General features: G+C 38.8%; 1 protein-coding gene across 4 annotated transcripts; it reads left to right on the top strand.

Annotated features, from left to right (window-relative positions):
* The first annotated feature begins 30 nt into the window (after positions 1-30).
* Positions 31-20,494, top strand: Fgfr1op2 (FGFR1 oncogene partner 2). Of its 4 annotated transcripts, none has more exons than XM_048367310.1 (7): positions 31-242; positions 7,297-7,445; positions 9,722-9,839; positions 10,552-10,694; positions 13,809-13,922; positions 16,970-17,083; positions 19,999-20,494. In XM_048367310.1, the coding sequence occupies exons 2-7, from the start codon at positions 7,311-7,313 to the stop codon at positions 20,134-20,136; spliced, it is 762 nt and encodes a 253-aa protein (XP_048223267.1). In that variant the 5' UTR covers positions 31-242; positions 7,297-7,310; the 3' UTR covers positions 20,137-20,494. The 4 variants fall into 4 exon arrangements, with proteins under 4 accessions (XP_048223267.1, XP_048223258.1, XP_048223285.1 ...); XM_048367301.1 differs by having other exon boundaries at positions 31-505; XM_048367320.1 differs by lacking the exon at positions 13,809-13,922 and having other exon boundaries at positions 32-505.
* Positions 20,495-24,873: the final 4,379 nt, after the last annotated feature.

Genomic DNA, 24,873 nt, shown 5'->3' with positions numbered 1-24,873 from the left:
AACTCTCGCGAGACCCGGCGCTTCGGTCCCGCACCCTTGTCGTAGCTGCGGTGTGTGGAGCTCGTGGGTCGGTAGTGGGCCAGGTTCCCGTCTTGTCCTGCTCGTCCCCGGTCCGTTCCCCGTCCTCGTTCGGTGTCTGTTCGCCGGAAAGGCGGGACTAGGTCACCGAGCGTCCTGGCTGGGACGTACTGGCAAGTGTGTTGGGTTCGTGTTGCCGCCGCCGCTGACGGCCCGAGAGCAGAGTAAGTGCGCACAGCCCCGGGCCGCGGGAGGCCGTGAAGCGCGGGGAAGTTACCTTAGCGGGGCACTGCTCTAGAATCTTCCTTCCAGAAAACTGCCCCCCCTGAGTTATTCCGTGGGAAAAGATGATCTCCCTTAGAGGCGTGCTTGTATCGAGACTTGAACTCGGGGCCTGCGCGCGGTCCCTCAGCCTTTTCCACTCAAGGCTGGCGCTCTACCACTTCAGCCACAACTCCACTGCTGGCTTTTTGGTCGTTAATCGATGGCCAGAGGCTCTAGGACTTTCCTGTCCGGGCTGGCTTCACTGTCCTCAGATCTCAGTCCCCCAGTAGCTAGAATTACAGGCGTGAACCACAACACCCGGCTGTGGCATTTCCCCCCCCACTAATAAGTGCATCCGATTTCACATCTCTATTGAAACAGGGTGTGCGGTAAAGCCAATCATTTCATAATTTAAGACGATATGAGTTGTTTGGACATACTTGTTTTCCCCCTCTTCTTCCCCCCCAAAGCTGAAATTCTTATCGAAAATGACATATAAGCTTTGGCTGTGTATTTCATATGCTGTAAATAAAGGGAAATTTATATCTGTTTTGCACATAGATATACAGGATTATGTTGAGGCTTTATTTAAAACGGAAAAAAAAAATCCACACACCAGAAGCATAGTATTTCATGCGAATAAAATTTGTAGTGGTATTATGTTCACAGAATCATCAGGATTACTACCACATCACATTTAAGATTTTCTTAATGCATCTGGGCAATACATATTCAAAACTATGCTATTTAAAGAAGAGAAAAGGAGGAAGAGGAAAGAAGAAAGAAAACTTTGCCACCTCTTAGCTCCTGGCAGCTGGATTTCTTTTCTTCTGATCTCAGCCTTGAGGTCCTTTTGAGAAAGCCTTAGTCCTAACATCCTGTGGATGCACCTTTCAAATTAATTTTTGCTTTACCCCCCTGACCTTCATAATGTTCTTTGCCTTTTCATTTGGCTATTTCCGTGGATCAGTTAGTACTGTCTACTAATTAATATTGGCACCAGAGAGTACATATTTTAAGCCGAACTAGATCACTAACATCTACAGACACATTTGTGTTGTATTAGAAGTCATGCTTTTGTGTAGATGCCAGCAAGAGGACATGGAATTGTGGACAAAAGAAAATTTCACAAGAATCTAAAAGTAAACAACTGGAACACTTGCTAACACGAGTGGGTGGTGGCTTTTCGTTTATAAGCAGCAGAATGTTCCATCTGCCTGGAGTCTTGACTGCAGATGTCTGCATGGCAGAATGGGCGACAATGAGGCTAAGAGGGTGTTACAGGGAGCAGGCAGAATGCTTGGTTGGTTTGTTTTGTTTTTTAATTGCTGTAATTTGGACCTATCTGTAGTATACAATGTAACCATATTGTGACAAGTTGCAAGCACAATTATGAAAATGAGCAGATAAATTGAAAATATTTTATTACTATATTTTTTTAAATTTGAACATGTTAAGACTTTGTAAGATGATTATACTTTAAGCTACCTTTTATTTATAATTCCTTTCCCTGGATAAGCTTTTACAATTACAAAGTAAAATTTTAAGTGTAGTTCATTTTAAGAATAGTAATCGAGGATTCTAAAAGTATATCTTTGTGAGTTTTTTTAAATTTAGTTGTACAAAGAAGCACAATTCCATATTTTAAGTAGATCTTAATTGTAATTTTTAAAGCCTATCTGTAAGCATTCATTGCTTAATTGTAATGTCTTGACAAAATGATTGAAAGCTTTTTATTAGATGGAAAAGTATTTCTTAAAAATTTTTATTGCTCTTCATATAGATTTCCATGAGGGCTTGAAATTAATTTTTTTAGTGTCTTGGAAATTCCATTTATTGGGTAGGATGAGGGAATTTTGTTTTTCTTCACTTTTGCATTTTGTAGTTATCGCCATAGAGATCCTGCCTATACTTTGTTCATTTATGCCCAAGAGTTTTATTTTGACTATTGCAAATGAGTGGTTTTTTTTAAGTATCGATTATACTTGTTCATTGCTCGTTTATAGAAACAAAATTGGTTATTGTCCTTGTGTCTGTGTAACTGCTAAAATCATGTATTCTGGAATTTCTGTCCCTTTGGATTTTTATTTTTCCAGTTTCAAGGATTGGACGGAGAACCTCACATATGCTAAGGCAAGTGTTCTCCCACGTGAGTCACTTCACTTGTGTTCTCCCACTTAAATCAATGTCCTTTTGGTTTATATCTTATTGTTGAGATAGGCTCTCACTAACTTTGCCCAGGCTAGCCTCAAGCTCTCCCTCTTCCTTCCTCTACAGCCCTAGTAGCTTGGATTACAGGAAATAGCCTCCAACCCCAGTTTCCTTTGGGGATTTTTCTAATGTAACAATTTGTATTGTCAAATGTTTTCTTTGATAAACTGCAGTGATAGTAGGCATACAGCCTTGAGTTCTGGATGAGCCTTACCTTGGTCATGGTGTTTTGTTTTGTTTTTTTAATGGATGGTCATCAGATTTGAGTTGCTCATATTTTCTTGAGGATTTTTGCTTTTATATTCATGAGGGATATGTTGGAGTGGTTTTGATATCAGTGTTAAACTGTATTATGACTTTGAATTCATTCTTTTCTTGAAGAGATTATGTAATACTTTTTTTTTCCCATCTATGCTTACATCCTGGTATATGTAACTACAGAGTTGGCATGAACCAGGCCCAGAATGCCAAACACCTATTAGCTGCTTTTCTCCTAGCAGTGTAACACACGCCTAGGTACAATGTCCAACCTAGGCAGCTGCCTACAACTGGGGCAATACTACTTTTTTAAATGTGTATTAGAATTTGCCATTGAAATTATATCTGTTATAGAGAATTTTTTGAAGGATCTCCAAATTAATTTCTGAAATACTTATGGGAATTATTATAGGATGCATATATAGTTATATAACTCAAATAGTTGTATTTCTTGCAAAAGTCTTCATAGCCATCCCTTTCTTGTTGTGGCTTTAGGTAATTTGTGGGTTTTGTGGAATTACTTATTTCCATTATTCAATTCATGTGAGGAAGATTTGTTATTGTATTCACTTAAACTTAGAATGAAATAGGAGCCTGCAATGATTCTTTAGTTTTTTGCCAGTCCTAGGGCTTGAACTCAGGGCTTGAGCACTGTCCCTGGCTTCTTTTTGCTCAAGGCTAGCACTCTGCCACTTGAGCTACATTGCCACTTCTGGCCTTTTTCTGTATGTGTGGTGCTGAGGAATCGAACCCAGGGCTTCATGTATACGAGGCAAGCGCTCTTGCCACTAGGCCATATTCCGAGCCCCTGTGATGATTCTTTTATTCTTGTGTTTTGCTTTATTTTGTGACATGTCTTCTGTGTAGCCCAGGCTTGACTGGAACTCAAAATCCTGTCGCTGAGCCCTAAGTGCTGAGATCATAGGTGTCTACCATTGTGCCTGTTTCTTCTTCTGTTCACATTGTTTTCTTCCTCCACTCACTTCTCTTCGGGTGTGTGTGGGGGTGTGCGTGTGTGCTCTCACGCTTCCCCCCTCCCCCCATACCACAAGCTGCTCCTAGGGCTTGAGATCAGGTCCTGGGTGCTATCCCTGAGCTTTTATGCTCAAGGCAGACACTCTACCACTTGAGCCACAGCTTCACTTCTAGCTTTTTTGGTGTTTAATTGGAGATAAGAGTCTCACAAACTTTCTTGTCCAGGCTGGCTGGCTTCAAACCACATTTCTCAGATCTAGCTTCCTGAGTAGCTAAGATTGCAGGAGTGAGCCACCAGTGCCTGGTGGTTTGTTGTTGTTGTCATGTTTGTTGGTTGCAAAGCTTGAACTCAGGGCCTGGTTTCTGACCCTGAGCTCTTTTGCTCAAGGCTAGTGCTCTACTACTTTGAGCCACAGCACCACTTCCAATTTTTTAGTGGTTAATTCGTGATAAGAATCTCGGGAACTTTTCTGCCCAGGCTGGCTTCAGACTTTGATCTCAGAACTCAGCCTCCTGAGCAGCTAGGATTACAGGCATGTTCAACAGATGCCAGGCATTATTAATCTGTTCAAAGAACTTTTTTTTTAACCATAGTTTTTCTGTGTTCTCTTCCTATTTTTATTATTCACTGGCTTAATCTTGCTGCTTTATGCCACTTCTGTTTATTTCGTTTTGTTTTTCCTTTTCTACTTTGTAAAGGTTGAAATTTAAGTAACTGACTTAATTTTATCATGATCAGAAAATAAACTTCACATAATTGCAATTCTTTCCCATTTATTAAGGTTTGTTTTGTGACCTGTCCTAGTGAATATCTCGAGTACACTTCAAAATAATGTATATACTAGTCCCCCTTACCTATGAGGGATATATTTTAAGACCTCTAATGAACTCAGAAAAACACAATTATCTATCTATCTATCGGCAATGTTTTCCTTGTGCATACATGTCTAGAATAGTAAAATAAACAATTATAACTGTAATGAAAGTTGTGTGAATATAATACAACCATACATTCTACTGGGCATCTTCTTCTCAGAAGAGCTTGGTGTCTGTTAAGTTAGCAGCTTGCTTAGATGATAGCCTTTCTCCTTAACTAGCCTTTCAGCCCTACTGGAAATGTGACCACAGCTTCTTTATCATCCTATACAAGCTCTCTGGGAATTTCAGGCCAAACCTATTCCTGGTTCTGTGTAATCATCCCTTACTAGCAATAAATGGCTTGAGGTCATGTATTTCAGGGGATCTCTTACTGAACTCTTCCTATAGGTTCTTTGCCTTCTGGCACACAACGTTGCTATCCATGAGAACATATTTTTCTTCTACCCACAGATTCATCCACTTATATATCTGTCACTGTCTTCATTTGTTAGGTTTGTTTTGTTTGGTGCTGAGGATTAAAAAACAAGTCTTGGCCGGGTGCCAGTGGCTCACACCTGTAATCCTAGCTACTCAGGAGGCTGATATCTGAAGATTGCAGTTCAAAGCCAGCCCTTGCAGGAAAGGCCATGAGATTTGTACCTCCAATTAACCACCAGAAAACCAGAAGTGGTGCTGTGGCTTGAGCTGAAAAGCTCAGAGACAGTGCCTAGGCCCAGAGTTCAAGCCCATGACCAGCAACAACAACAAAGAAAAGCAAGTCTTTGATTAATTCTTTTATTTTTTGGTGGTATTGACATTGAAATGCAGACACATGCAGAGCATACTGTGTACCACGGAGAAGTACCACCAGGGATTTTTTTTTCCTTTTAATTTGTTTATTTTGGGTGCTGGTATGAGACTGGTACTAGTACTAGTACTTAGAGCCTGAGTGCTTTCCCTTAGCATTTTTTTGCTCAGGACTGGCACTCTACCACTTGAGCCACACCTCCCCTTCCAGCTTTTGAGTAGTTAATTGGAGATAACAATCTCATGGACTTGGTCCTGCAGATTATGGCTTTGAACCTGTGTCCTCAAGACTCAGCTTCCAGAGTAGCTAGGATTGTAGGTCTCAGTCACCTGTGTCTAATTGCTTACTTCTGGCACTTACCACTTGGTTCTTTGGACTACAGTTGATCATGAGTAACTGAAATGATACAAAGTAAAACCATAGGTTCCTTATTCTGCTGGTTGTAACATTTGATAAGCATCAATGCAGCCACTCAGTAGGTGGTTTCCTCCCTATCCTTGTTGATCTTATGTGAAGGAGTTAATTACTGACATGATCAAGTATGTGGATGTGTATATTTATTATTCTAGTTCTTTAAACTTCTTTTTTATGTGTGTGTATGTATATATACCGAGGGCCCAGGTGCTGTCCTTTAGCTTTTTTTTGCTCAAGACTGGCACTGTGCCACTTGAGCCACAGCACCAACTCTGATTTTCTGGTGGTTTATTGGAAATTAAGAGTCTTAGAGACATTCCTATCCAGGCTGGCTTTGAACTATGATCCTCAGATCTCAACCTCCAGAGTAGTAGGATTATAGGTATCAGCTACCTGTGTCTAGCTAGATTTATTTACCACCCCCCCCATCTGGTTTTGGTACTTTTATTTTTTTTTTAATTGAAAAATGCCAGTATAGTATTTCTGCACAACATGCATTTTCAAGGAACACTTTTCCATACCCTATCCCATCCACAAAACCTTCCCAGTCTTTTTGTATTGTTATTCTAGTCCTGGGCTTGAACTTAGTGCCTGGGCACTGTCCCTGAGCTTTTCTGCTCAAGGCTAGCTTCTACCACTTTGAACCACAAGGCCACTTCTGCTTTTCTGGTGGTTAATTGGCAATGAAGAGTCTTGTGGACTTTTCTGCCAGAGCTGGATTTGAACTGTGATCCTCACTTTACAGAAAATCCTTTGTTTTAATCCATTTTACTACCAGTGGTAGAATTTTACTCTTTATGATTGAGTAATATTTGTGTGTGTATTTGTTTTGGTTTCTGAATCCAGCTCTGTCTGGTTAAATTGGTAGCAGAGTGTCACAGACTTTTCTGCTCAAGCTGGTGAATAGCTAGGATAATGGACATGAGCCACACAGCACCAAGCTGTAATGTTTGTGTGTTTCTTTGGTACCAGTCCTGGCATAAGTGCTGACTGGGTTTTTTCTTGCACAAGCTTGATGCTCTGCCTCTTGAGTCACAGCTCCACTTTCAGCTTTTTAGTGATTAATTAGAAATAAGTCTCTTAGATTTGTCTGCTTGGGCTGGCTCCAGACCATCATCCCCAGACCTCAGCCTTCTGAGTAGCTAGGATTATAGACCCAGCCTATAATGCATTGTTATATAAGAAGTTTCTGCAAGCAGAGATTGTGACTTAGATATATAGAATGATAAAGGCACTTTGGCTGATCAGTAGTATGCATTCTCAAGAAGCCTCTCAGATCACTTGACAGCTGAGGCTGGGGAGAGTTCATCCTGTCAGATTTAGCTTAATGTTTGTCTTCACCCAACAAGCAAGCCTGCAGGGTATTCTTGTGTCTCCCCCACAGTGAACAACCTTATAATAAATGAAACTTAACAGACATATCTTGATTGACATGGAACTAAAATAAAGTGATAGTCTGGTTTTATTTTGAATTTTAATTTTAACTGTAGGTACTTCTTTGGAGATGAGTTGCACAATTGAGAAGGCACTTGCTGATGCTAAAGCCCTGGTGGAAAGGTTGAGAGACCATGATGATGCAGCAGAGTCTCTGATCGAACAGACCACAGCTCTCAACAAGCGAGTAGAAGCAATGAAGCAGGTTTGGCTTGTCCATCTGTATGTCCTTCCTCCCGCCCTCCCTCCCTCCTCTTTTCCCTTCCTCAGGTACTAGCACTCACTCAGCTTTTTCCCTCATGGCTAGTACTCTTACCACTTGAGCCACACCTCCACTTCTAGCTTTTTGGTAATTAATTGGAGATAAGAGTTGTACAAGGGCTGGGAATGTGGCTTAGCAGTAGCGTGCTTGCGTAGCATTCCTCATCACCACATAAACAGAAAAAGCTGGCTCAGGATGTAGAGTACTAGCCTTGAGCAAAATGAAGCCAGGGACAGTGTTCAAGCTCTGAGTCCAAGCTCTAGGACTGGCAAAAAAAAAAAAAAAAAAGTCTTACAGACTTCTGCTTGGCTGGCTTGGCACACCTCTGATTTGTCTTTCTTGTAGGTTCCTAAATAAAAACTAGTGTTAGAATTTTTCAACGTTCTCTGAACGTTTAAAGTAGTCTGACTTGTAAGGTTTACTTCAGAATATCATTTTGTCATGTTTAGAGTGACATATGTACATATATAGGTACTGAAACCTATAGATTTGATCACCTTTCTAACAGATGCACACTGAAGTTTAGAAAATAAGTTAATTTGTTAGGTCTAGATACATTTGATAAAGATAATATGGTTTTTTTTTAAATGTTAACATGAATTTTGCTGTATCTTCTTGCTTGTTTTTTGGTTGTGGAGCTTGGGCCTGGGTACCATCCCTGAGCTTTTTGTGCTCAAGGCTAGTATTAGCACTAGCACTCTACCACTTTGAGCCACAGCTCCACTTCTGGTTTTCTGATGACTAATTAGAGATAAGAGTCTCACAGTCTTTCCTGCCTGAGCTGCTTTCGAACCAAGATGGCTCAGATCTCAGCTTCCTGAGTAGGATTACAGGTGTGAGCCACCAGTGCCCAGCCATGCTATATCTTCTACAATGTAGAAATGTTTAATTTTTGTTTTTCTTTTAATAGAAGTACCTAGATGGTGCTATTTAACAAGTAGTTTTTGAAAATATGTGGTAATTGCATTCTTATTTTCTAGCTTATTTTTCATGTAATGCTCCCAATTAAGAAAAAAATGAGAAGGTACTTGGCTTCTTGCTGTGTTTGTTGTATGTAATGCCTTCTAGTGGACCATGGAGTACAGCTACCATTTTAAGCTGTCCTCTGATAAAAACTTTCAACTCAAAAGAACTTATCCAAAAGAAAATGTGTTTTCCAACTTTCTTAGAGCTCGTCAATTTTGTGAAAGGAAGCAAGCATGGAATCCCACTCTTGACAAAGCTACTGAAAATAGCAAAGCAAGTTCATTCTGTTTCACAGCTGTGTTACCTCATTCCGCAACTGTCCAGACTGACTCAAGTGCTTCCCTAAACTTATGCCTTGACTCATTTAAAAAAAAAAAAAAAAGGTAGGGCTGGGAATGTGCTCTAGTGGTAGAATACTTGTCTAGTATGCACAAAGCCCTGGGTTTGATTCCTCAGCACCACATAAACAGAAAACGCTGGAAGTAGTGCTGTGGCTTAAATGGTAGAGTGTTAGCCTTGAGCAAAAAGAAGCCAGGGGCAGTGCTCAGGCCCTGAGTCCGAGCCCCAGGACTGGCAAAAAAAAAAAAAAAAAGTGAGACATTTGAAGTTAAGAACCAAGAGTATTGGAATAACTTCATTCCTTTGTTTCATAAGGATGCCTTGAAGTAAATGAGGATAATTGTAAAGTTAGAATCTCACCTTTAAAAATAAAATCTTTTGGCATTTCTTTTGCATAAGCTTTATATCACTTATCATTATTATCATTGTAATATCAATCATATACACTAAAAAGTCACGAACTCCTAAAGTTTGGAAGCAGATCATTGATTCTATTATATTGGTAGGCTGTACACCATAACCATTTCCTAGTTTCATGTACTTCCATCACCCCAAACCTCTGTTACTAGTTACTAGTTGCTAGTTCTAGCTACCATTCCCCAACTCTACTCATCTTTCTCTGTGAGTTTGGCTATTCTGGATATTTTATATAAATGAACTGATACAATACGTGGCTTTTAGTAATTACTGCTTAACATAATGCTTTCAAGATCTATTTATGCTGTAGTGTGTATTACTCCTTTATTCCTATTTGTTGCCCAGTGATATTTGCTATGAATATCTGTGAACAAATTTTGGGGCAGAAATATGTTTTTACTTCTCATTTATGTTTAACCTTGGGAGGGGCTGTTTCTGTTTGTTTAATTTTGCAAATATTTCCTCCCTACGTTGTTATTTTTCAATCTTCTCATTAGTATCAGGAAGAAATACAAGAACTTAATGAAGTTGCAAGGCATCGACCTCGGTCCACGTTAGTTATGGGAATCCAGCAAGAAAACAGACAAATCAGAGAACTTCAGCAAGAGAACAAAGGCAAGACAGATGACTACTATGTGTACCATATAGCTCCAGAGACTTTAATTGCTAGTTGTGGTATTGGAGGGAATAGTTTGTTTTTTCTCCCCCCCCCAAAAAAATAGGAAAATAGCCAACTTAAGAGTTTTTAAAAGTGTGTTTATTAATATCTATTTAAGCTATATGCCTGAATCATATTTATTGCTATTTATTCTGTCTTGTATGTGAACTTATGACTTGGTTGGCATCATTTCAAATTCTTGCTACTTTCTCTTTTTTTCTGCCTATGAATTACACAAATTTCATTGCCTGCTGGGGTGCTAACTCAGTGTTTATCCTGTATGTGTTCTCACTAGACTCTAAATTCTGTGACTTTTTTTTTTTTTTCTTGGTAATGGTACTGGGGATTGAACTCAAGGCCTGGGCGCTGTCTCTTAGCTTTTTCTGTCAAGGCTAATGTTCTATCATTTGAGTCACAGCTTCATTTCTAGCCCTTTGGTGGTTAACTGGAGATAAGAATCTCATGACTTTTCTCTCTAGGCTGGCTTTAGGTAGAGACCCTCCTATCTTATCTTCTGAGTAGTTGGGTTATAGGCGTGACCCACCAGCACCTATCTATGAGTAGACATGTATCTTTTTTCAGTTGTCAGTCAGTTGGTATTTGGATAAATGTAGAAGATTTTATATATGCATAACTCAAGTTTGAATGCAATAAACTTATTCCTGATAGAATTACGTACATCCTTGGAAGAGCATCAGTCTGCCTTGGAACTTATAATGAGCAAGTACCGAGAACAGATGTTTAGACTGCTAATGGCTAGCAAAAGAGATGATCCTGGGATAATAATGAAGTTAAAAGAACAGCATTCCAAGGTAATTCATTTCACAGTCCGGCTTCAGATGGAAAAGAGGGACAAGTTTGGAGTTTCGAATTTTTAAAAATAACAGATTTCTAGTAATGTCATTTTAATAATAGTAAATACTTCATCTTTTTAATTGACATTTTCTGTTTTCCTTTTTCTCATTTTTCATTATATATCATTTTCTATTGGATTTGTTCTAACGATGGAAGCATTGTTTCATAGTAACTTTAAATTATATATGTATGTATGTATATAAGTAGGTATATATTTTAAAAATAAACTTTTGGAAATAAAGGTAAGTCTCTTCAATTAAAGTTTTGTAAGATTCTCTGTTTTTAAGAAATATTTCTTCAAGATGGGCATTGGTGGCTCACGCCTGTAATCCTAGCTACTCAGGAGGCTGAGATCTGAGAATCACAGTTCAAAGCCAGCCTGGAAGGAAAGTCCATGAGACACTTACCTCCAATTAGTCACCAGAAAACCAGAAGTGGCGCTGTGGCTCAAAGTGGTAGAACCCTCGTCTTGAGCTGAAGAGCTCAGGGACAGTCCCCAGACCCAGAGTTCAAGTCTCATGATCAACAAAAAAAAAAAAAAAAAAAAAGAAAGAAAGAAATATTTCTTCTACATTTGGGTTATATATAAATCTTGCAAAAACAAGATTCACAATAGTGAAAAACTTTTTTAAAGTCTGAAAGCAGCTAACCTTAGCTTTGCTTGTCTTACAACTATATTCTGAATGATGCTAATTCACCCAGATTATGAATAATCCCAACCTATTAAAATGTGGCTCCTCTTCAATATTGCATCCAAGTTAAAGCTGAAGTTGTGAGACATGAGTATCTTCTGCTGCTCATCTTTTTTGTCATGTTTGTGCCTTTTCTCTTTGCTATGACCCCTAGATTTGCTGGACATTTATATTTTTTGTGTTTGTGTGCCAGTCTTAGTCTTGAACTCAGGGCCTGGGCACTGTCACTGAGTGTTTTTGCTCAAGGCTAGCACTCTTACCTCTGAGCTACAGCTACACTATCAGCTTTTTTGGGTGCTTAATTGAAGATAAGAGTCTTACAGACTTTTCTACCTGGGCTAGCTTTGATCTACAATCCTCAGATCTCAGCCTCCTGAGTAGCTAAGATTGCTGGTGTGAAATTGAAAAGTTAGGTTGTGATAACGAGACTATTATCTGTATTGGATCATGGTGAAGTACTATTAGTTACTACTAACATTGTAAGATACATATTCTCAATTATTAAAACATAAAGAAATTGGGTTTAACAATCTTAATTACAGTGTCACCTATTAAAATGGAAGTCATTGGACATTTAGGGATAGTTTTCCATGTAAAAATAGCATTTATGAGAACATTATAAAGGTATAAAGAAGAATTGACCTAAAATTTTGGGTAAGATAAATGTAATGTGGAAAAATTCCAAAGGCCCTTAGATTTTTAAATCTTAAAAAATAAAATTTTGTGCCAGTACTAGGACCTCATGCCCTTGCTTGGCTAGTTCACTGGGATGGTGCTTTATCACTTGAGCCACACCTCCACTGAAAAATAAAAATTTTGAAGATCTAAAGGAAAGGAATTCCATAATACACAAAAAAAAGTGTTTAGAATAAGTTCTGTCTGACTGAAATTATGTCTGAACAAATGTTTCCTAAAACATATTAGTGGTGTAGCTAACTGGTAGATGTGTTTAGTGTACCTGAAGCCCTGAGTTCAGTCCTCTCAGTACCAAAATAAACAAATAAATAAATGCTTTATTTTACCATTCACCATAACTTTGTTAATTAGCAAAGTTAAAGCATAAAACACTTCATAAGATAGCTATAGTCTATTTTCATTATATAGATTAAATCCAAGTGCTGATTTTGCCTTCTGTCAAATTTAGTTATTAATTTCAACTAATACACATTATTGTTTGTGATTTTGACTTTTCCCAAAAAGGAGAAACTAAAAATTCAACTAAATAAACTATTAACATTTGCACTAATACGACCTTCCCATATAATGGAGAGATTAGAGACACTAGCATAACTATATAATACAAGATAAGGTATCAGAGACATATGATCAATTATTGCAGTTTTAAAGGGAACAATATTCTTATGAGGAGAATCTTGGATGATGTCAGGAAAAAAAATTATCTGTATCCAGCCTTGAATGAATTATAGTATAGTTCCATTAGCAGAAATGGGTAAGCAAATAAATAGGGAAAGGTCACAGTAAGAATGAGATTCTGGGGCTGGGAATATGGCCTAGTGGCAATAGTGCTTGCCTCATACACATGAAGCCCTGGGTTTGATTCCTGAGCACCACATATATAGAAAAGGCCAGAAGTGGTGCTGTGGCTCAAGTGGCAGAGTGCTAGCCTTGAGCAAAAAGAAGCCAGGGACAGTGCTCAGGCCCTGAGTTCAAGCCACCCCAGGACTGGCAGAGAGAGAGAGAGAGAGAGAGAGAGAGAGAGATTCTAAGCCGTATGCAGGTGGCTCACACCTGTAATCATAGCTACTGAGGAGGCTGAGGTCTGAGGAGTACGGTTCAAAGCCAGCCCAGGCAGGAACGTCTTATACCCAATAAACTACTCAGTAAAAGCCAGAAGTGGTGCTGTGGCTCTAGTGGTAGAGCTCTAGCCTTGAGTAAAAAGAAGTTCAGGGTCAGTGCCAGGGACCTGGGTTCAAGCCCTAGGACCAGAAGGAAAAAAAAAAGAAACAGATTCTAGAATGAGTTTAGGTACTTAGTGCTCCGATATGCCTAAACACACACACACACACACACACACACACACACACACACACACACAACACAAAAAAAAACAGAACACTAGGGGTAACAAATAGAACTGCACATACACAGCAGTTTGGAATTAGAGACCTCTTGAAACTATTATAGAATTGGTACTCACACTGGCATTTTTGAGGGCACATTTAGAATACCAGTATTAAGTTTGAGAACTCATTTTCATGCAAATACTTATTTTTCCATTATTTTTGAACAGATACCTTTTTGGAAATCTTAAAAGAGCAAACATTCAAACCATTGGCTAACATACATGAACTAACACTCATTCATTCTTGAAATTACGGATAATGTCCGTATTAACATTACAATGACTCTGTACTACAGATTGACATGGTCCACCGTAACAGCTCCGAGGGATTTTTCCATGATGCATCTCGACCCGTCCCTGAAGCACCTCATCATGGCCTGGAGAGGAGGCACTTGGAAGCAAATCATAATGTACACTAAACAAAACAGCTTACTGGGTGTGGTGGGGCGGGGGGTTGGTTTAAAAATTTCTTTTACTTTGAATTTTTTTCCCAGATTATACAAGACAGTAAGTGAAATCAACAAATGATGTGGTTTTGATAGGCAGGCTGGCCAAAGTTAAAAGCTTGAATTTGTCCTCTTTTCTATGTAGCATGTGCAATCTGTTACAAGACTGCAGATTTGAAACGGTGGTCAGCCCACCTTTGCATCTGTTTGTTCCTGCTGTTACTACCTTTTTTGTTGCCTAGAAAACACTATTTCTGGACATCAAAGATAGGTTCATAGCACTAATTTCATAAAAATGTCAGTTCATTGGATTGTCAAATGAAATTTTCCTTTAGTTTGAATTCACAAAACAAAGTTACTTTTCATGTAGATATTATAATTAATATAGTAGTTCTTCTCTGTTGTGTCTTCACTTTTCAAAATCAATTTTGCCAGATCATTATTGAGCAAAACGGAGCTAAATATAGACAAGAATGAAAGTTCACAGCAGTTCAGAGTATGCTACTCTTTGTGGCTTCAGAACAGTTCTAAAGTCATCTTGCTTTTTCTGGCAATTAAAACCTGTTTTTCTTTTTTTTGTTTTCCATTGGTTGTGGGTCTTGAACTCAGGCCATAGGTACTTGACCCTGAGCTTTGCCTGCTCAAGGCTAGCTAGCATCCTACCACTTTTGAGTCACAGCTCTACTTGTGGTTTTCTGGTGTCCAATGGTAGATATGAGTCTCTTGGACTTTGTTGCTCGGAACCATGATCCTCAGATCTTAGCCTCCTATGTAGCTAGGATTATAGGGGTGGGCCACCAACACCTGGCTCTGTTTTTCTTAAAGATTTTTACATTTGATAAGTAGACCATTAACCGTTAGGATATATAAAAATTTTGCTCTATTTGAAGTATGGGGTGGAGTGTTTCTTCTAATGATCTTATTAGAACAGGGTCTGTCCTGAAAAAATACCTGTTAGCTTCCATTTTTATGGCAAAGAATTATTTGTGTTTTTAATCTAGGTCAGCACTACAAACTGACAAAACATAAATTGAGAAAATTATTAATAATCAATTTTTTTATTATATTTACTGAATTGAGTACTGCATTTGTCAGTACGTTTCTTGATTTTAAACACTATATTCACTTTACAGTAGAGGCAGGGTTTTAGGAATTTTTTTTTTTAAGTATTACAGAACATGGAAAATATATGATCATTTTGCTACCATAATGTAATTGCTTAAGCCCGTCCAGCAAAACATTGTGAAATGACGGAAATATTCTTTATCTTGATGTGTGTGGAGGCTACTTAATACTTAACTACATGTGACTTCTGAGCACGTAAAAGTACCACTAATACAACTGAGGCAGAACTCATTTTTTTAGTGGATTTATTTTCATTTTAATAGCAATATATTGGGTGCAGAGATGAGTCTTTTATTGTGCCTTCTTCCCAAGTCCTCACAACTCACATTATGTAGGGTTCTTAAAGTAATATAAGCAATGCTGGGTGTTTAGCTTAGATAGATCACATGCATAGCTTGTGTAAGGCCCTGGGTTTGATCCCAAGCACTAAAACAACATACTGTGTAAACTAAGATCTTGCATTTTTGTTTTAAAGTCCACGTCAGTTTTGCCTAGCATGTTGGAGAAAGACCAATACCACCCGTGTGTGTGTGTGTGTGTGTGTGTGTCCCAGTTTAATAGTTTTATAGTTTTTTTTAAGGCATATTTTATTTTTATTTATTTATTTTTGCCAGTCTTGGGGCTTGGACTCAGGGACTGAGCACTGTCCCTGGCTTCTTTTTCCTCAAGGGTAGCACTCTGCCTCTTGAGCCACAGCGCCACTTCTGGCCGCTTTCTGTATATGGTGGTGCTGGGGAATTAAACCCAGGGCTTCATGTATACAAGGCAAGCACTCTTGCCACTAGGTCATGTTCCCAGCCCCAGTTTTATAGGTTTTTTTGTTTGTTTGTTTGTTTTGTTTTTTTGCCAGTCCTGGGCCTTAGCACTGTCCATGGCTTCTTTTGGCTCAAGGCTAGCACTCTGCCACTTGAGCCACAGTGCCACTTCTGGCCGTTTTCGGTATATGTGGTGCTGGGGAATCGAACCCAGGTCTTCATGTATACGAGGCAAGCACTCTTGCCACTAGGCTATATCCCTAGTCCCTGTTTTATAGGTTTTTAAGGTCTTGTTCAGATTATTTTTACAGAGGATAATATACTTTTAAGAAATTTCATGTCTGTGCAGGGAGTTTTATATTTTTAGGCTAGCCTTAATATGACAAAGTAACCTCTGCTGCCAATGATGATTCACAAGTTTCTGCTCATTTAAAATGTTCTCATCTGTATTCTTGACTAGACTTTAAGCTCTTTCAGGTCAGGGAATATATCCTAACAGGCTTTGTATTCTTTCTTACCTAATACTTCACAGGTATGCTAAATCAAAAAAAGAAATGAGATTGGAAGGGAGAATTTATATACCTGCCAAATGAGAGTATTATGCTGAAATTATATTTTTAGCAATTAGCCAAGAAGTCTATTTACCATTTTAAAACTGAAAGGCATAATTTTGTTCATCTTATTCAGTATTTATTATATATCAAACACTATGGACAGGTACAAACAGGAAACAGTTCCTGCTCTGAAGGAATAGGATGTTCTAGAGATTGTTCCAGACTGGCTTGGGTTTTTTTAAGTTGTGAAGACTTCAGGGAAGAAAAGAGATTGAATGTGTCAAGTTTGTCTTGCTTGGGCCAATAATAATAGTGTAATAAAGAAAATGCTGCTCATCATTGTGATGAGAAATGTGAAGTGAGTCAATTTCTTACTACTTGGTTTAGTTTTATTATGCTGTTATCCTTTATTCTAACCAATTTAATTTCCAAGACACTATGGTCATCCAGCTCTGTTGTGATTTAACTGTACCATTCATGTTTACTGGTAGTGCAGATTTTGTTATAAGGAAGGGGACCCAGAAACCAGGAAAGTAAAATACTTAACTGATTCCCAACTCCCACCCCTTGCTTTCAGGAGTTACAAGCGCATGTTGATCAGATAACCGAAATGGCAGCGGTAATGAGGAAAGCCATTGAAATTGACGAGAAGCAAGGTTGCAAGGAACAAGAACGGATATTCCAACTCGAAGTAAGTTTGTTCTTTTGGGGGGTGGGGGTGTCGTGGGGCTTGAACTGTAGGCCTGGTCACTGTCCCTTAGCTCTTCAGATCAAGGTTAGCGCTCTACCAATTGAGTCACAGTGCTACTTCCAGTTTTCTGGTGGTTAATTGGGAATAAGAGTCTCACAGACCTTTTTAAGAAGCCTGAACTGGTCTTGAACTATAATCCTCAGATCTCAGCCTCCTGAGTAGCTAGGATTACAGTGTGAGCCACTGGCACCTGCCTTGAAGTAAGTTTTTAATTCCAAATGTAGGTGAAAACTGTCCACACAGAGACATGCCAGAAAACAAATCTCATCTTATAAGGTACATTCTTCAGGAGTGTGGGGTAATCTTTTTCTTAATTGGAGATTATATACGTGTGCTTAGTGTTAGACCATTTCATAGCAATGCAAGAGTCTAGGATCATTGGTAACTTAAACCACTCCACAGGAGATTCTGAAGTACATTTATGTAGTTCAGAGGCATGGAATCCTTAGTTTATAACCTTCCCAGACTCCCCCTTCCCTGCATGTCCCATCTGGAAATGATAATAAAGACATGTCACTTTGGAAAGAATATTTATTTATTTATTTTTATTTATTTTTTTGTATATTGCTTTTCTTAGTAGGTAAATGTACAGTTTCTATTTATAAATTTGTGTTTTGCTGGGTGAGTGTAGTTGTATGTGTCAGTCCTGGGGCTTGAACTCAGTGCCTGGGTGCTGTCTCTATACCTTTTTGCTCATAGCTAAAGTTCTACCACTTGAGCCATTGCTTCATTTTTGATTGTTTGATGGTTTATTGGAGATAAAAGTTGCATGGACCTTCCTGCCTGAACTGGCTTCAAATCATTATCCTCAAACCTCAGCTTCCTTAGTAGCTAGTATTTATAGGTATGAGATACTGGTACCCAGCACAATTTGTAATTTTTTAATCTGTTAAATCATGGTGATACAAAGGTATGATTTTTTTAATCAAAATTTTTAATGAATATGCTTTGTTACACTTATTTTTCTGACTTTACAAACCCTTGGTCCTAGGGGCTGGGGATATGGCCTAGTGGCAAGAGTGCTTGCCTCGTATACATGAGGCCCTAGGTTCGATTCCCCAGCACCACATATACAGAAAATGGCCAGAAGTGGCGCTGTGGCTCAAGTGGTAGAGTGCTAGCCTTGAGCAAGAAGAAGCCAGGGACAGTGCTCAGGCCCTGAGTCCAAGCCCCAGGACTGGCCGAAAAAAACAAAAAAACAAAAAACAAAAAAACCCTTGGTCCTACCTATGTGCCAGTCACTGTTAGTGACTCAGTATGGAATTTCATTAAGAGTTTCATTTTAAACCTGGTGGACCACAGCTATAATCCTAGTACTGAGGAGGCAGAGAATTGTAGTTCAAAGCCAGCCCAAGCAGGAAAGTCTGAGAGGCTTATCATTTCTTGTCTAGCAGCAAAAAGCTGGAAGTAGAGGTGTGTGGCTCAACTAGTAGAGCTCCATACTTGAGTAGAAAAGCTAAAGGACAGTGCCAGGACCTGAGTTCGAGCCCCAATTCTGGTACAGAAAGGGAGAAAAAAGTTTCATTTTGAAATCATGGTCAGGAAATTGGTTTTAGAGAACCAAAAGTGATTTCTCTCTCTGAGCATACACAGTATTCTCATGTGCATAACAAGAATTGGCATTGTTTTAGTTAAAGGACAAAAAGAAAATATTTTAAACTTTGCAAATTAGAGTGTTTACACCTCACTTCCCTCTGCCACTGTGATTTGAAAGCAAAATCAAATAGGTTTCACTGTGTTTCAGTAAAAATTAAATTAGAGACAGTCCTCAGGCATTGTGGCTTGCTAATATTAATTAATCTTGAGGGGGGGTGGGGAAGTACCAAAGTTGTTTGTAATGCCTGATGTAGTCATTTACTTTGGTTCTTGAAAAATATCACCTATTAAGCCAGTTCTGTTGCTGTCAAAATTCTAGTGAGGGGCTGGGGATATAGCCTAGTGGCAAGAGTGCCTGCCTTGGATTCGATTCCCCAGCACCACATATACAGAAAACGGCCAGAAGCAGCGCTGTGGCTCAAGTGGCAGAGTGCTAGCCTTGAGCGGGAAGAAGCCAGGGACAGTGCTCAGGCCCTGAGTCCAAGGCCCAGGACTGGCCAAAAAAAAATTCTAGTGAGGGAAACACACATTCAGTGCTATCATGAAAAGTAATGATATTTCTAATATATGGAGAGATTGGAGTCTCAGGATATCATTGCCTGTCATTATGAGTTTATGTAAATATAAGTGTTACCCCACTTGAGCCACAGTGCCACTTGCAGCTTTTGCTGTTTATGTGGTACCAAGGAATCGGACCCAGGGCTTCATGCATGCTAGCCAAACACTCTATCTCTAAGCCACATTCCCAGCCCTATATGGTCTTCTTTGATGTATTTGTACATTCAAATACTACAATTTGTGTTTCATCTCAGTTACATCTATATATATATAAGAAGAGTTTGAGGTGGGCATCAGTGGCTCTGAACTGTAATCCTGGTTAATTTGAAAGGCTAAGATCTGAGAATCACACTTCAAAGATAGCTTGGGCAGGAAAGTCCATGAGACTTTATCTTTAGTTAATCAGCAAAAAGCTGGAAGTAGAGGTGTGGTTCAAGTAGTAAAGTACCAGCCTTGAGTAAAAGGGATAGTACTCAGGTCCTGAGTTCAAACCTTAGTACCAGCACACACACAAGTACAATAAAAAGATGTTTTTCAAAATATGTTTACTGCATGTATTGCCAATTTATACCAGTTACAGAACTTGCTTTTTATTTGTTTTACCTGTTTATGTTCAGCTTCTTAAAATAGTTGTTTGTCTAACTCTTGTGGCTGCCTGGCTAGGTGGTGACCATCTTTGTTTTCCCCTCACCTCCTTATAGCAAGAAAACAAAGGCTTGAGAGAGATTCTTCAGATCACTCGAGAATCGTTTCTGAACTTGAGGAAGGAGGATGTATCTGACAGCACGTCCTTGTCAGCCTTGGTCACCAATAGTGACCTGAGCCTGAGGAAGAGCTGAAGGGAGCCCGGTCTGCAGCCTCAGGCTCAGTGTTGCTGCTTACCAGAACTGGCCTGTGAATGTGAATGTGAATGAATGAATGACAGAAAACTCACATTTCAATCAACCCTTTTTCCCTGTGTATAGTAAGTACAAGCCAGGCGCATGTGACTTTCTCTTGTAATCCTAGTTCCTAAGGAAGTTGGGATCTGAGGGCTGTGGTTTGAAGCAAGGCTAGGCAGCAAAATCTGTTAGGACTCTTTATCTCCAATTAACCAGCAAAAAATGCAGTTGTGATTAAAGAGGTAGAGCTTCAGTCTTGAATGAAAAAGCTAAGGGACAACATCCAGACTCCAGTAGTGGACAACACACACATAACAAAAATCAATAGCAACAACAAAAAAGTATAGCGAATCATAACTTATTCCAAAATATAATTGAGAAGCAGAAATTGATTGAATGTGAAACATGTTCACAATGACTGCTGAACATAGCAAGGCAGTTCTCAAAAGTAACACTGTTACTTTTCTAAATGACTTGCAGATAAACTGAAATATTTCCCATGAATGTTTGGAATTTTGTAGAATTATCCCAGTTTTAAAATACAAGCTTTTGTCATGATTCTTTTTTTAATGGAAGATCCTCAGATAACAGTTTATCCCTGTTTGGTATCAAGATAACAAATATGTACCATGAGTCTTTGTAATTTACTTAGAGCTAATATTTACTTAGAGCTAGTATCACTAATATTTAGCTAATAGTTGCCCATGACTTGACTACATGAAATATAATTTCAGGAATAAAAGAGAAGGAATATTACTTTCTAAGAAAGGTCTTACAATAGACATATTTAGTAGGTTCAACTACTCCTTCAAAAAAAATTTGGTTCTCAGTTAATGAAAACACAATTTTTTGCTCAGGCCCTGAGTTCAAGCCCTACAGCTGACAAAAAAGAAAACATGATTTTTTTCTCTTCTGGTTATTTAAGTATATTAGTTCATTTAGCCAATAGAGTTGAAATGTTTGATAAAGCAAGGTAAGTGTGATCATTTCAAAGTAAACTCAGTACTCCAGAGTTCCTGCAACTTCTCTCCACCCCCATTTTTAAAAAGTAATTACTCTTGAGATAGAGAAAAAGGAGATTTTTTTTTTTAAGTTTCTGGGCCGATTTTTAAGTTCCATTTGGTCCTACAACCTGTAAGATTTTTCTTAAAATCTTCAGTGTGGGAGCCAGACGATGGTGGCTCACACCTGTAATCCTGGTTCAAAGCCAGCCCATGCAGGAAAATCCATGAGCCTCTTATCTCCAGTAAACTGCTAAAAAAAAAAAAGCTGGAAGTGGTAAGAGTGCTAGCCTTGAACACAAAGAGGCTCAGGGACAACACTCAGGAACTGAGTTCAGGGCCCAAGACCCCACCCCCCAAAAAAAGAAGGAAAAAATTTTTTTCATGTGGGAAGAGTGAAGATCTGGATTTGCAAGTATTTGTCTCTTGTTTTTAAAAACATGTATACAGCCAATTGATATAAATATGCTTTAATGCCATTTGAAACCTAACTTTATAAGTTAGTAGTCATTAAAATAAAAGAACTAATATCAAATGATTAAATATATTATACATATTAAAGTTACCCCAGATGAAAGATTCTACTTTTGAGCATAGAATTTGTTAAACTAAATACTTTTTCACATGGTTGTTTTGGTGTATAATTTCATATATTGGTAAAATTGAAACTTCTCACGAAATTTTCTCAGATTTGGAGTTAATGAAGTAAATTTGGGCAGGATGAGCAGAAAAGGGCTAATGGACCAAATCATTAAATAAGTTCATTCAGAGGCCTTAATATTTTATAAGTAAATGATTTCTTTATTTTTAAACTTATCTGTTGGTGTTTAGGAAAGTATTTAATTTAATGGCACATTCATTCAAATAGCTTTTATTCCAAATGAGTATTAAAGGAAATAAGCTAGATGTTGTGATCAAGTCTGAGAGTTTGTTTTGGCACCTCTCTTATTATTTGATAAGTAATTTTTTTATAAACAAGTTAATTTATTCTTGGTCCTCTTGCTTGTATATAATCTGAAGGTCTTGTGTTAAGACACTTGCTTTGTTACTTAGCACATTTTCCATCCCATTTTTGTTTTAAATAGTCTTAAATTTATGTGTGAGTATGTATATAACTGCATATAACTGTGTACAATCCTATTTTACCAATAAAGATGAATAATTAAAATTGGCATGGTCTCCAATTTAGTTTGAAAATTGCTTACATTCTTTCATGCAGTTTATTTTTCAAGTGTATTTTCTCTAGAACACTAGTACTTAGTAACAACTTTTATTTTGTATTTTTTCTTTTTTAGAAAGAGGGAGGGTTCTTCTAAAACCTTGACTTTTGCTCCTTGGCTTTTGCTCTACCATCTGAGCCAAACCTCCAATCCCTCCTAATTTTATTTCTTAGCAGTTGTCCATCAAAATGTTGCTCATCCTGCAACTTTTATCATCTATTGTGGGTTAATTAACCCTCCCCCCACCAAGTAGTAAGACCATATCCTAACTCACTATATCTGGAAATGTGACCGTATTTGAAAGTATGCTTTTTTCAGATACAATTAATGAGCTCAAGATGAGATTATTCTGAATTTCAGGGGAGACTAAATCCTGTGACTGGTATCCTCATAGTAAAGAGAAGAATATTGGAAGCAAAACCATATGAAGGGGTCGGGAAAATGGCCTAGTGGTAGAGTTCTTGCCTCATATACATGAAGTTCTGGGTTCAGTTCCTCAATACCACATATACAGAAAAGGCCAGAAGTGATGCTGTGGCTCAAGTGGTAGAGTGCTAGCCTTGAGCAAAAAGAAGCCAGGGACAGTGCTCAGGCCCTGAGTTCAAGTCCCAGGACTGGCAAAAAAAAAAAAATGAAGACAGAGCTAGATATTTATATAGGCCAAGGAATTCTAAAGACTGGTCACTAGAAACTACAAGAAGAACATGGAATATACCTTTCTCAAAGCTTCTAGAACTAACTAGCTCTGCTTAATATCAGAACTGTGAAAAAAAATTGTTTTAAGCCACTCACCCTGGTAGTAACTTTTATAATAGCCTAAGAAACTAATACATTATGCATTTATCATCTTTGATGCAGGGATAATAGTTCTAAAAAAAACCTGTTATACACAAACTCATGGATAATGTGCTTTCTGTTCAAATGAATAGTGTTCTTTTACTCTAATTCTGGGGCTTGAATTCTGAGCCTTGTTTTTTCACTTGGCATTTTTGTTCAAGGCTGCCACTCTGGCACTTGAGCCACACATCCACTTCTGGTTGAAGAGTCTAAGATTTGTCTCCTTGGGCTGGCTGTGAACCTCCAGTCTCAGATCTCAGCCTCCTAAGAGGCTAGGATTATATTCCTTTATTACCAATGCCCCTTTTGATATCAGAATGAATTCCAAAATTTTATATTTGTAGACGTCTTCAATGAAAAAAGATCTACTCTTAGTAGATCTTTATTACTAAAATTCTTAGGTGTATTTTTTATGATTATAAGTAAAGAGTTTGTTTTCTGTAATCCTGGCTACTCAGGAGGCCAAGATCTGAGAATCAAGATTCAAAGCCATCTGTTATGCCAAGTCGCGAAACGACCACCAAGAAGGCCACCGAGACTCAGACGTTCCGAAATGCAAAAGCAAGGCAAGACTTTATTCAGGCAAGCTGCAACTCGGGCCTCATCCTACCCAACGACACAGCGGAGGTTAGGAGGAAGCCCCAAGCTGCAATTGCACAGAGCTTGTAAAGGCAGAAAAACAAGTTACAGCCATCAGGTGTTCAAGTAAGCAAGATTAGGACACGGGTACAAATCTGATTGGCTCAGGGCTCGAGGCACAAGGCTTGAGGCATTTTGGGGGCAGTTAGAGTTAAGCATTCCCAGCGGTTAGAGTTCTTGACCGGCTGGGCCCTAATAAGCTTGTCCTGGGTTTGCTCACAGGGCCTGCTTATGTCAGGTTCACGTGGTAAAGTGGGGTCTGACTTCAAAAGTCAGGCTCTTCACCATCCAAGCAGGTAAATCTGAGAAACTTAACCACCAAAAAGCTTGATGAGGAGGAGTAGCCATTAGTCTGAAATCAAATAACTCATCACCATCCTTGAGTGAAAAAGCAGTGTCCTGGGGCATGAACTCATGGCTTTGGGTGCTGCAAGGTTAGCATCTGACTCTGCTTTTCCTTATACCTTGCATAGAATTCATCAACAAATCCTTATAACTCAGATATTTGTCAGAAACCTACTAGTTTTCACCATCTGCACTGCTACCCCTAGTCCACAGCACATAGAGGGTGCTGTCAAGTTCTTTACAGAATGCAGGAAGCCGATACCAATGGCTTGCGTTTGTCATTCTAGCTAGTGAGGTGGCTGAAATCTGACAACGGAGTTGTTTTTTTTTTTTGCCAGTCCTGGGGCTTGGACTTAGGACCTGAGCACTGCCCCTGGCTTCTTTTTGCTCAAGGCCAACACTCTACTACTTGAGCCACAGTGCTACTTCTGGCTTTTTCTGTATATATTGTGCTGAGGAATCAAACCCAGAGCTTCATGCATGCAAGGCAAGCACTCTACTGCTAAGCCATATCCTCAGGCCTGACAATGGAGTTTTAATGCCAGCCAAGACAGAAAAATCCATGCGACACATCCCTAAATAACTGTAAAAAGGCCAGAAATAGAAGTCCAGTAGAGTGTCAACCTTGGGAGAAAAAGCCAAATGAAAGTATG

This window comes from Perognathus longimembris, chromosome 1, assembly GCF_023159225.1.
Source record: "Perognathus longimembris pacificus isolate PPM17 chromosome 1, ASM2315922v1, whole genome shotgun sequence".
Lineage (NCBI taxonomy): Eukaryota > Metazoa > Chordata > Mammalia > Rodentia > Heteromyidae > Perognathus > Perognathus longimembris.
Note: the sequence above shows the minus strand (reverse complement) of the source record. Positions and strands in the feature narration are given on the sequence as shown.